This window comes from Triticum aestivum, chromosome 5A (genome assembly GCF_018294505.1).
Source record: "Triticum aestivum cultivar Chinese Spring chromosome 5A, IWGSC CS RefSeq v2.1, whole genome shotgun sequence".
Lineage (NCBI taxonomy): Eukaryota > Viridiplantae > Streptophyta > Magnoliopsida > Poales > Poaceae > Triticum > Triticum aestivum.
This window is the reverse complement of record NC_057806.1, coordinates 2,054,089-2,067,261: the sequence shown is the minus strand read 5'-3', so window position 1 is coordinate 2,067,261 and position 13,173 is coordinate 2,054,089. Positions and strand designations below refer to the sequence as shown.

Genomic DNA, 13,173 nt, shown 5'->3' with positions numbered 1-13,173 from the left:
TATATGAAATCCATGTTTACTATCATAAATAATCATGTAGTATGAAATTTGCAGTCTCGTTCATGTGTCGATTAATTCACTCACTGTACAAATATTTGAGGGCAATGTTACTAATTTAACGCATATATGGTATCAATATACTATGTACTACATTTTCCTTTATTTCTGCACCGTGTACAACATGAAGAGTAGAGTCGTTTATCACTCACTCTTCTTCACACCTCTGCTTGTTGATGTACCAGTTGTTCCTGTCAAACAAAACCACAAGACAGATAGATGTTCTTCAGCATATACGATGCAAATGCCAAATAAATAGATAATAGATCTCATTTCAGGCTTTGCCAAAATACTACTCTCTTTACCATAGGATATACATACGCAATCAGATCAGAAAAGAAGAAGATATCTAGCTGAAAAGTACCTCGTTGACAAAGAAGGCGTGGAACCCGTAAGGAACCCGGTTCGGCAGCTCGACGACCGCCACCGGATCAGGAGACATGGTCTTGGCATCAATCACATTCACTTCAGACTTCCTGCATCCACAACACAATTCTTTATCTTTTTTTCTAGCAACTATAACCATGGAGCAGCAGCTTAGAGTGATGGTCTATGTATATGAAGGGAATGGAAGAGTACCCTGTGTTCTCATCATGCACAAAGAGTATCAGGTAGCCGTCATCTTCTTCCCCAGACACACCGGGCTCCTTGGGCACAAAGACCGCCTCCGAGCCGAACCTACCAGGTCCCAGGTCATATATGCCCATCACATTCCCCCCAACTTCAAGCTGCTTCTTGCCGCTCTCTGGCTCGGCGTGCAGGTCGAATTTGATGACGCCAGTCACCTTCGCTATGCTGTCGAGTATCGTGCAGTACACGTACCGCTGCTTCCTGCATTATCACAGAGTAAAAGATCAGAGAAAGCACACGATATAGCTCCAGGAAGAATCTCACTGTAGGTGCAAGTTTTATCAAGGGTTGATATACAGTGGTGCTTTATGATATAAGCATCATCATACAAGAAAGGAAACTTATGTTGAAGTTCAAAGCTTCAGCAGAACTACCTGCCGGTATAGCTCTCGTTGATTCGAGGGAAGTCTACAGCAGCGACCGACAGTTGCTTCTGTGAAGCAGCGCCGGTTTTCATGTTGAATCTCATCTCATACCTATAGAAGATGTAAAATTAGGCACAAGCACTGGTGAGTTGCATGGAATTCAAAGTAAAAGTTGAGGTCGCAGGCGTATATACAGCTCATTCCCGAAGTTCTCAAGCTTCTCGTTTTGGGTACCGTTCACCTTGTCCAGATCTGGGTTCTCAAGGCGGCAGGTAATCAGAACAACTTCGTCGCCCTCTTCCCAAGCGTTAGCTGCGACAAGAGATGCTTCTTGTGATCAGTTTGATAAGACTAGCATGGAATGAAAACTACTGATAATTAAATTGTGCAATGCATCGATTGGAACTACTACGTGCTCTAACAAAGTAGCAAGAAATGGCATACCATTGTGAAAAATGAAGCAATTGGGAAGTTCAAACCATCTGATGGTTTTTTCATCCTTTTCATAACGCTGGAGTATGCCAAAACGACCTTTCTTTGTAGGGTCGAACTTGTAGATGAATTCACCATTCTTCACCATTTCCTTTGTACAAGAATGCAGAACAATAAGACCAGATTGTGAAGAAGAGTATCCCTTATCAAGTGCTAATGCAAATGCATGACTATCCCATATGCATCTGTGTAGGGCATCCTTCAACAGGATGAAAAGAAATGGTGCAGGAAAAAAAAGTACTGAAGGCATTTATCATTGAGGACATTGCCTGTCAATTGATGGCGTGCATAAAGCATCGCGTACCTTTGGTCGAAACAACAAAGGCAGGTCCATAAATATGGAATAGTTCTCTGTGATTGCAAAGTCATGCATCATTACAGACTCTGGTATTGTTATTGGCACAGGATCAAGCATAACTCCATCCTTGGTGATGACCCGGTATGTACAATAAGGAGGTTCATGCGAGTACCCAAAGGTGAACATTTCATCTGAAAGGATAAACTACATCATTTAACACGATTTTTGTCCTCAAAGAAAGTAAGAAATAGTACGACGTCACCGTAGTGTACCTGTAAATGGATCAACCTTGGGATGAGCAGTGAAAGAATGTTTCAACCTCTTGTCATAATCCAACAACCCAAGAGTTTGCAGGTCTCCATCTTCAAGGACCTTAACAACGTCTGAAAAACGAAAATAAAAACTCATCTTCCACAGTTGCATAGTTATTGTGATGGATGTGGGACTTGTGGATGATAACAAGTTGCAACAAGATGTAATGTAGCGGCCAGCACAACCACAGTTAAGGCCCCCTATCTACAATGATATATATACATGCATATAGAAAAAAAATGTGCGGAACTTACAGGGTTTATCTGCTTCTGACAGGGCCAGGAGTTTGCCATGATGATATATAAGTGCGGTATTAGCTGGAAAAGAAGGGAACGGATCAATAATATCCCACTAAAATTAAATACCCATGAAAAATATGCAGATATACATCATTCAGTGACTGCATAAGGGAAAGAGGTACCTGTCCCAAATCCATAAGTAACATCCAGGATTTTCAGTTTTTTCCTAAGTGCTTGCATTTGAACCATAAACAATCCAAAAAAGCCCTTTAGATCTCCAATCTGTAAACATCAATACAAGAACTCACACGTGTGCACAACTGATTGCGTATATAGCCATCACTAAACCCACCAGAGGCGAGGAGAGCAGGGTTTTAAATTGATACTTAGTAGCTTTATTAGCCTTGAATTGACAGATGGTATGACCTAAATATTATTCATGACATTATCATGTATTGATGGCATCAGCCGCAATAAACTAGGTCCACCTACCATACGGTCAATGTAGCAGCCAGAAAGCTAAGATGACACGATAGAGACCTCTACGGAAATATGAGTATATGACAAGTTGACAACTGACAAGATAAGCCATAAAAGAAGAGAATATTCATACTAATAAACTTATGTTCAAGCACAGGCAGCTTTGCAAGCACCACAAGTACACTACAGAAAATTATGGTGGGCATCAGATTAGTTATGTCCACTGTTCAAGAACTCGGCCGAGTTACCATTTAAATGCCCATTTAATCGCTACTCAGTGCCTAACTGAGGCGAGTAGCACGTACTCGTTTCATTAAATGGTCAAGCCGATTAACTGGCATTTAATCGGTTGTCAGACGATTAATTGGTTGTCAAACCGATTAATCGGTGATGGGTCAGGTAACTGAAGCGGCATCCATAAAAAAAAAAGGGGGTAACCGAAGCGGCAATCCAGGCCATTATGAGTTGTGAGAACTATTTGAGTATTTGTGGTCAGTGAACCTGTTATGGCGCTGCTAGAAGGAGGGCGCGAGAGGACCGGCCGGGGGCCTTTCTGCCCACGGCCGGGCAAGAGGGAAGGGATTTCCTTCTTAATTCTTGCTTCATCAGATTGATACATCTCCTCTCTTTATATAGAGGTTTACCTGACTCCCAAGCAAGGCTTACTTGACCCCTAAGCAAGCGACCCTTATCTCTAATTAACCCTAAGACTAAAGGGCTATACCGCCAGCCCAGGCCCATTAGCCCCATTATGTACTCTAACACTACACCCCACCTGGACATGCAACTTGTCCTCGAGCTGCAGCCTAACCAACTTATAACCATGACTCGACGCAACACAAACCTAACACCTAAAAACAAGCCTTTTACATCTCGGCTTGTTTTATTACTCTCAACCTGAAATGGACTGGGATGATTTATTTTGGTCCTCTTAATAAAAAATGGAAACCATCCGCACGTCGGACGTGCACGTGTACAACCACCTGGATCCCATGGACACCATCTGGACAAAAGGAGTGCATGTGTATGGCCACCTGGAAGTGGTCGCAAGAGCGACCAGCAGAGGCGTCCTCGCGGCGGCGGGCGGCGGAATGCAGTGGTGCTACGCGGTGCGCTCCTGTCGGTGACACCATGCCTTCTCCCCGCCGGACGGCTGTTGGTCGGCACCGCACATAGAAGAGTGGAGGGCTGTCGATGGAGAATGGCGAGGAGGGGTGCGCCTCCCCAACCGCCCAGATGTCGGCGCCCTCCGCCGCGCCGCCAGCAGCCGCCTACACCCCGGAGGAGGTCACCGGGGTCCTCAACGACCTCGTCACCGCCGTCCAGGGGATCCGGCTGTACCTGGCCAGCCCCTACGGGCCGCCGTCCAGGGGATCCGGCTGTACCTGGCGGGCCGGCCGTCCAGGGGATCCGGCTGTACCTGGCCAGCCCCTACAGACCATACCATTTTCTTTGTAGGGTCGAACTTGTAGATGAATTCACCATTCTTCACCCCTAAGCAAGCGACCCTTATCTCTAATTAACCCTAAGACTAAAGGGCTATACCGCCAGCCCAGGCCCATTTTTCCCCATTATGTACTCTAACAGAACCTTATTACCTATTATGCTATTTGTGTTGAACCTTGTAGTGAATTATTCCATGTTCACATGTGTGGCTGCTATTTATCTTGTTATGTGTGGCTGCATATTGCCAAGTTGTGTGGCTGTCATTTTAATTTATCTTGTCATGTTTCATGTGTGGCTTCTTGTTGTCACATGTATTGCTGTCATTTAATCATTTATCTTGACAATGACAAGTTTAGAGCATATACAAATGCATATCTATCATCAATTCTGTAGGTTTGTTGCCTTCCTGTTTGGATGCATCATGATCAAACCATCCAGGTAACAATTCTACCTCTTGTCCATGCTTTTTATAGGCCTACAAGCTACGACATTATATTTTAGTATAAATGTATAATACGTAGCTATGAGCATTGGATTATGTGGTGTACAATACGTGAAAAACTAGTTACATGTTGCCAATATATTCTCATGTGCAGCCGATTAATGATCGACCAATTAATTCAGTTAAATGGCCGATTAACCGATTAATCGCTAATCAGTAGTCGACCGAGCAGTTACCAGTTACCGAGTTCCCGAACAATGGTTATGTCATTAAGAACCAAGCTGATCAGAGAACTCAACCAAGGAAATATGGTAGATTAAAATAGACGTATGTATGATATATATTGGATTCTTCATTAACAGAGCAAAAAATTTGCAAGCATGAATAAGAAAAACAGAACATAGGTGGTAATGGAGGCAATCAAGTGTTGCGTAATAATTGAGCAACTGTTAAGAAGATTCAGATTTTTTATGAAACTTACCTTCATAAACTTTGCTCCACCAAAATACTCTTCTTGCTTGAGGCGAGAAGTCTTCACGTATCTTGATACATATGTAGCTTTCCCATCTTTAATACGCATTGCATGGATCATTCTGTAAGAAACAATATAGAAGTTGGTGTAATCGAAAAGCAACAGTCTGGAACATAGATTAAGGCTGAATTTTATCACAAAAATCATGAGCTGCAGTAATGAAAACTTGATGCCGAAACATCAAAATTGTGATGTAGTTGAATTTTATGTATAATCTTGCAAGTGTGGGCTTGAAACAGTAACATAAGTGGTATGGTCTGGAAAATTGTACTGAGAACAGGAAAAAAATGAATGTGCAACTAGAGCTAGATCTGCAGTGTTCCAAACAGAAGAGACTGTATTACGTACCCATCCCCATCAAACCTGCAAAAAAGAGAACACAGAATAACAAATAAATTAGAAATGTGACGCTCAATTATCAGAAGCAACAGATGTGACAATGAGCACTTGTGTTACAAAAAAACATTACTACTACCACAACTGAACTTTTTTTCCTGTATACTACCACAATTAAACTGTGTACATCAAAAAGCAGATATGGATACTGTAGTCACACTGTCGAAGGAAGATAACAGCCCGTATTTATGCCCTTAGGACCAGAAAGTGATGTTTAAGAATTGAGATTTTGCTAGCAACTGGTGCATGACCAGCAAATTGTCAACAACAAGTAAGAGTCAATACCAATGATACCCTGCAACAGGGACAAACTTCGGATTAGGCCCCACCCTAACAAATTCTCCATTCAAGCACTCCTGTAGACAACAAAAATGGAACACCATAAGGAAAAGAAAGGATAATCTAGTGAGTTGCATGGCTTCATGAGGAAAAGAGAGTTCGTCAAGGAACTGCTCAGTACCAATTTCTCCAAGAAAAAGTGCATTTCATCATTTTTCAGAAAAAGTGCATGTCATCATTTTTCGTTGTTCTTGCAGGATGCTGGAAAGAAATGTAATTTGCTTCTAGAAGAAGTTTTGAACAAACGGCCAGATCTTGGCCTACCAGACATAGGTCAAACAAGCCAGTGCACATAAGGAATAACTAATGAAGTAAGACTAAAAGATATGTTGGCCACAATAAAAACTGTAAATATGTACTCCCAGGTAGGTTTTTAGCTAGGATTTGGGGTCCCAACATAGCTTTGTTAGACCCAAAAAAAGTAGTACCCCCGAATAATATGAGGTAAACAAGCTACAGCTTGAGCAAAATATAATCCGTGGGTGGTTCAGAACAAGAGACAAGAGTTCTGAGCAAAATCCATGTTAATCCTTGTAACGGTCACACCATAACAATATTTCACATATCACTGTTTTTTGACTGCGTCCCTTTGTGCCAGAGATGCAAAGTGTAAAAAGAAGAAACAGCTATGAAAAGGATACAAACGGACTGGAGAAGAGAAGGGCAGGGATAAAAGATGAGTAGTAATTAGTTTTGTCTGGTGAATAAGACCAAGGTTTTTGACATACAAGAGTGAAGTAATTACAGTTACTCCCCTTCAGGACAACCTGAAGCTTTTAGAGGGCATGCTTGCTGGGCGTTATATACTTACATGAACAAGGTGCCGAGCATTAGTTTCAGGTGTTCTCTGGGTTGACCGAAATGCCTGTTGCTGGCTCCAGAGCATTTCTTAATAAATTACTATGACTATGGATACAACTATTTCATGATGTGGAAGCAGGGCTATGCCTTTTCGTCTTAAAAAATCTATTTCTCATGGTTGACTAACGATGTATATAGTACAAAAAGTCTCAAGTCCTCATCCGAGGAATCGGAGTTCAATCGATTCTGAATCCAAAAGCCGACAAAGACTTGTAGCAAACCACAGCAGAATTTCACTCCACAGTTGAGCTACAGGGGGGAATTTCATCCATCTAAAAGAAGGGATTTTTTTTTCACATCTAACTAACAGAGGGGATCTTGGTTTTTGACGGCGGGTAAGAAACAATCTGGGACTAGTACCTAGACTAGATAGAACACTCGTGTATGCGGTGGGGAAGAAGGATTGGAGAGAGGGGGGGTGCTGACCGGGAGGTGGCCGCGGACGGGGAGGCCGGCGGCGGGCGGGGTCTCGTCGCGGACGGGGGCGAAGTTGCCGGAGAGCCAGTGGAGCGGCTTGGCCTTGTCGTGGCCGAGGCGGACGGCGAGGCGCTCGAGCAGGTCGACCGCCCAGGACGCCACGCCCTTGCTCGGCTGCGGCGCCGGCACCAGCACCGCCCCCTTCTTCAGGGTGTCCTCCGCCGCGGCCACCGCTTCCCCCATGGTGACTACTGGTGGCCACTGACGGTGTGGGTGGGTTAGTTGGTAAAAGAGGGGAGGCCGGAGATGATGCTCAGCGCATTGTTCCCTGGGCGTTGGCTGGGTGGGGGTTTGGTTTGTAGCCAGCCACGCGAGCGGAGGAGAGAGGGACGGCAATGGCGTTAGCGAGAGCCGGCCATCGATTAGTCAGTGGTGCGCCATTGGCCGCGTCGTCCGAATCAATTGAGTCGGGTTCGGCTCCTCTACAGTCACGTTATTACTGCACGCGTGCTGTAGCTGGTAGGATCCATCGTTCATTTTAATCCAAGGGCTCAATCGCTGTGTGACAAACCTCGCACCGGCCATTAAAAAAAAGAAAAACCACACGCCACACTGTTCGCCTCTCCCTGTCTTATCTCCTTCCTCTAGAGAGGTCTGGCCACTTTTATTCCCCAACGCAAGCTTGTACTGCTCCGGCGATGTCTTCCCTTCGTAGGCTCACCTCTTTGCGCTGCTTCTTATCCATCCCCGTGCCCCTATTGCTTCTACCGGCTGCTGCAAGGAATGGCCGGGGGATGAAGGTGCTGCGCGAATCGACCTGGGACGCTGCTGCCGCATAACGGCGAGCTCAACGAGCCCGACGATGACGGCAAGCAGCGACCTGGAAGGGGAGGAGGGGCACGCCTGGGCCGCCGCGCTTCCTCGACCGCTGCGACGCCCTCCATGATGGGCGCCCCAAGATTCTTCGGCCGCAGGAGGCGTCTGACGGCAGCGGCACGTCTCCGGTCAAATCCAATGAAAAACAGCCCTCCTGTCCGGCCAAGCGACCAAGCCCCAATAGCAAAACCCAATGGTCGTCGCGCAGCAGGTGAATTACTTGCTGTTAGCCTGTTAATTAGAACTGATTTCTTCCTTTCTTCATTGTTTGTTCGTCTTGTACTGCTGCTTTCTTGATGTTAGAAGAGTGAAAGCAGAGCAAGTGAGAGCATGTGATTTTTTGATCATCCATTAATTCTTCACGGCCATGTGATTAGTCAGTAGCCAGTAGAGGTACATGCATGTGTACTGAGTTTAATTTCAGTAACTTTGTGGTCACTTGCGTCTCTGTCAAATTATTCAGATCACTATCTGAAGAAGTAGTGCCCATGCTTATAATCAACTAGTGGGGTACCCCAACTAGTGGTACTAGGCTATTAGCAGTCCATGTTGTATCTGATTGTACACCCTATATGGAGATAAAAAAAACATACTTCGGTACATATCTCTGTAGCTATGTCACTGGAAATATTAAAAATGATGAGCACTCAACATATCAGTGTTGCAGCTAATTGAAATTAAACTGATTGTGCATGTCTTCATAAACCAAGAGTTAACTGAAATTAAACTGATTGGAAATGACGAGCAATCAACGGTCAACTGATTGCGCCTTATGTGTGCTGATTCAATTATCCCTTCTGCATCATCTGTCGATCTAACAAGACAGCACAACACACATGCATCAACCTATTGTCATACCCCATGATAGTTTTGCAAGTCCCAAAGATCACCGGCTTCACTCTGAAATTAAAGGGAGACATAACTGATTAGACAAGAAATCATATTGCCTAACACTGAATTTAAGGAATTTTAGACATGATAAGTGAAATACCATCAATAAACGAGCATAGTGCCCATACTCTTGCAATCCATTTGCACTTGTTCCAGCCATTTTCTCTTTAGGTGATTGGTATTGTGCCAGTGGAATGTCATTCTCTCTTCTCTATGAAAAGAAAACCGAGCAAATATTAGTCTATATTAGTGTTTTTAGCAAGCACTCTGGTTAGATAGGTGCAAGAGATTTACCGGATGAGTTTGATTTTTTGGTACAACTTTATTTGTCTCCTTCTTTTTATTGGGGTGCTGGTTGTCAAGCCATGATTTCTTTCGTCTCGAATTCTTCTTCGGAATTTCTTTTTTCTTTAGGCAAGCGGCCTGTAGACAATCCGCAGGTTCTTTAGATATATCTTCAGTTGTGCATGTAGTAGTAGGAGCTTTTTCTTCAACTTGCTTCCTAAGAATCCTCAAAGCATCATCTACTAGTTTGATGCACTCTTTTGATGCAACTGCTTGGGAAGCTATGCCATGGAAATCATGCATGAAAAACTTCAACTGTTGCCTATCTTCCGATCTAGGGTCTTCCAAAACAATGTTTCCATGACTGTTTTGAATAGTTCCACTTCGTGCTTCTCAAGTCCATCGCTTCAAAATATAGTGGCCTGGAAGATATTTAATATTCATGACGTCAAGGGCTTTCAGAGCATGACTACACAATATACCAACTCTTTCAAATTGCCCACAATTGCATAGAACCTTTTGCTCTTCATAGTCTACAAGAACTTTGCACTCTTCTTCATATGAAAATTCTGGGTCAAGACTTGCAATCACAACAGTATAAACATTGTGTTGTACCGATGGCTTGATGTATGCTGAGATGGATCTTTCATATTCATTCTGAAAATCTTCAAATATGTGTGGCGTGTAAACTTTGCTTGCTTGTATTACCATAGAAGTCCTCATTCTGACTCTAGGTAATTTTTTCCTAGACTCATATTCCTCATTTACCTCGTTATCTCTTTTTCCTTGCACAACCCTCTCTACGTGCTTGAAAAATCGAAGGATGTCAAGACCAGACTTTAGATGGTCTTTCAAGTCACTGTTCAAGCTCTCACTTAATTGTGTGCTTCTCATGCCTATAGTGTAAGCATTCCTCATGTAACATCTTGCCCATTTCTCTTTTACTTTGTAGATGCCGTCCAACCAAGTTTGTGTTTCCACATTGCTTCTTATGGCATTGAAAGCGTCTTCAAAGGCTTCCTCTTCCTCATACTTGTACATGCAAGCACTGAAATCAGCAAGTACATTTGGTCCATCCTCGTCTTTTTTCTTATGAGGTAAGTGCCTGATGGCATTTTGCATTATGTGAAAAGTGCACGATCCATGCCATGCTTCGGTAAATACTGCCTGAATTGCATTACCCATTGCTACATCTTGATCAGTAAAGATTGTTCTTGGTTGCTTTTTGTTATGCACTGATAGGAACGTGTTGAACAACCATTTGAATGATTCAAATGTCTCATCATATAAAAGTGCAGCACCAAAAATGACCATTTCTCTGAAATGGTTGAAACCAACAAACACACCAAAGGGTATGTACTCTTTGTTTGTCCCAAATGTTGTATCGAAGTTAACAACATCACCGAAATGAGCATAGTCAATTATCATCCTTGCATCAGCCCAAAAGATATTTGCTATATTTTCATCGCAATCTAGTTGCATGTCATATTCAAATGCAGGATTCTCATTCTTTTTATCTCTAAAATACTTGAGCATACTTCCAGCTTCACCATACATCAAGTCCCTTTGTCGCCTGGTTCGCAAGTGGTTCTTGCGATCACGACATGTGTAGCCAAGGTTCAGTGGACCACCAACTTGTCGACTTGCTAACTCATGGGATTTTCTAGGTACAATTCCTGAATCATCTGCTGTTTCAATTTCAAATGCTTGCAAGGCTGAAATCTTCCTCTGTGATGGCATCAAGTGGCTTGTCCCAGGTAATTGCAAGACATGGTTGTGTTCAACAACTAACTCATGCACCTCATAATTTCGTGCTTCTCGGTCTATAGTAATTCCCATTCGAACATTGCAGCCGGTCCTTGTTTCTGCACGAGGACGCTTTGTATTATTACCCCTTTTGTCTTTTCTTCTGTAGCCCTCATTGGAACAAACATATCTTGCTGAGGTGATTACTCCATCGAGTTTGCTCTTATTTTCATAATTTATCCTTACATCAAAACCAATATGACCTCCATAACATGTCCAAAATTTCCAAGCCTCTTTTGTGGAATTGAATTTCATACCAATCTGAGGCATCCAACTAGGAACCACATTTGTCCTGTAAAAGTTACACATGACTTATTTGTTTGTATGTTTACACTACAATCATAAGGTGATATAACCTGAGAATTTAACAAAATTGTCGGTACCTGTTAGCATCCTCATTACAGCTAGTCATATTCTCCATTAGACTTTCTCTTCGTTTTTGTTGCTAGGAGAAGGACAACAAAAGGGAGATCATCTGCATTAATCTCCTGTCATGTTTTGGAAATCCCAAGACTTGATGAGCAAATCATCTGTCTTACAAGCAAATATTTGAATATATTCATGCATTTTATCTTGAGCTTGTCCAAAACAATTGAGATTACTTCTATTAAATTTTTTTCACTATTAACATAATCTAAAAGATGCAGAAAATAAGTTTTGCATCTTGCCCTTATGATCCTCCATTAAGAAAATAGTAGCATAGCAAACTCAATCTACAAATTGTGTGCCTTGAGAACATGAATACAATCAGAGCATATGTCACATACCTTCAGATTAATTGTCATCTTTTTTGTTGCTAGGAGAATCTTTATCGCCTACGGATCAGCTTGCCTTGGTTTCACTCTGATTATGAAGGACGATCAGAAGAAAGATAGGGCAAAAGGGAGTTGATCTGCGCCGGGGTTCGGCTCCTTAGCTTGCCTTGGTTACCCTCGGAACATGGAGGACAATCAGAAGAAAGATAGGGCAAAAGGGAGTTGATTTGTGCCACGTACAGATCACAGATCAACGTACCTTTGTCATATTATTTTACAAGGACGAACAGGAGGAATGAGAAAGATGAGCGGGACAAAGGCAAAGAGATCCCTGTTTGGCGCCAAGGAGGTTATCAGGGTGTGTTTTGTTTGGCGCCAGGTTCTGTTTGGCGGCAATCCTGCAGCCATACGAGATTTTCTACCACATAATTAGCTGTTTGTTTCCATTTATTAACAGAATCGAGTGGGGATAATGAGAGCCGTCAGATTTAAATGGATGGCTGATGTGGGTTGGTACAGTACCCGTGCAGTAATAACGTGACTGCAGAGGAGCCGAAGAGCACTCTCCGTCCGTCATCCCAGGTTCCACACGATTTTTCTGCCATATCGTGTGCCTGACATGACCTCACCTGGTACGACCGATTATACTTCCTTACTTAAGCCAAAAAAAATACTCCCTCCGTAAATTAGTATAAAAGCGTTTAGATTATTATTTTAGTGATCTAAACACTTTTATATTAATTTACAGAGGGAGTAACAATTAAACTTGGATTATTTATGGGGCTGCTATGCGTCGGCCGACGGATCGCGAGCAGTCGGATCCGATGGGTAAACATCTTTCTCTACTTTGCAACACAGATCTTGTTGCGGAAACATTTGCAAGTGCAGTGGTGTTTGCGGATTTTTTGCAACACAGATCTTGTTGCTGAATTTTTTTGCGAACGAGTTTTCCTTGTAGATTTTTTTTCAACAAAATTGATGTTGCAGAATTTTTTTTTGTGGACTTCATTTTTTTTTCAACATAGATGTTGTGAAAAGAACTTTTGCAGTACACGTGATGTTCATAAAAAAATACAGTCGACGCTTCGCTGCAGATTCTCACCCGCACCGCCCCGCCATCGACTTCCGTCATTGCAACCTCCAATCTACTTGGCCCAGGAGGCCCGGCGGCCCTGTGGTTGCCAGTGGCGAGCGAAGGTCGTCTTCGTCGTCACCTGGTAGCAACAGGGGGCGGGCGATGTTGATAGAGGAGAG

General features: G+C 43.1%; 2 protein-coding genes across 14 annotated transcripts; one reads left to right on the top strand and one right to left on the bottom strand.

The window, feature by feature from the left end:
• On the bottom strand, positions 1 to 7,744 carry LOC123101914 (carotenoid 9,10(9',10')-cleavage dioxygenase). Its single transcript, XM_044523153.1, has 14 exons — positions 7,316 to 7,744; positions 5,975 to 6,045; positions 5,642 to 5,656; positions 5,243 to 5,354; positions 2,576 to 2,675; positions 2,409 to 2,471; positions 2,115 to 2,225; positions 1,849 to 2,033; positions 1,497 to 1,635; positions 1,247 to 1,364; positions 1,062 to 1,163; positions 637 to 888; positions 422 to 533; positions 1 to 248 (listed from the first exon to the last, which is right to left on the bottom strand). Exons 1-14 carry the CDS (start codon positions 7,547 to 7,549, stop codon positions 216 to 218), a joined length of 1,647 nt encoding a protein of 548 aa, XP_044379088.1. The 5' UTR covers positions 7,550 to 7,744; the 3' UTR covers positions 1 to 215.
• A 110-nt stretch (positions 7,745 to 7,854) lies between these two features.
• On the top strand, positions 7,855 to 13,173 carry LOC123101916 (uncharacterized). 13 transcript variants are annotated; one of them, XM_044523155.1, is made up of 7 exons: positions 7,855 to 8,393; positions 10,311 to 10,455; positions 10,601 to 10,710; positions 11,026 to 11,115; positions 11,211 to 11,303; positions 11,965 to 12,551; positions 13,014 to 13,173. In XM_044523155.1, exons 1-5 carry the CDS (start codon positions 8,249 to 8,251, stop codon positions 11,300 to 11,302), a joined length of 582 nt encoding a protein of 193 aa, XP_044379090.1. In that variant the 5' UTR covers positions 7,855 to 8,248; the 3' UTR covers position 11,303; positions 11,965 to 12,551; positions 13,014 to 13,173. The 13 variants fall into 13 exon arrangements, 4 of the variants coding, with proteins under 4 accessions (XP_044379090.1, XP_044379089.1, XP_044379091.1 ...); XM_044523154.1 differs by lacking the exon at positions 13,014 to 13,173 and adding an exon at positions 12,668 to 13,011; XM_044523157.1 differs by lacking the exons at positions 11,211 to 11,303; positions 13,014 to 13,173 and adding an exon at positions 12,668 to 13,011 and having other exon boundaries at positions 7,860 to 8,393; positions 11,965 to 12,277; positions 12,377 to 12,551.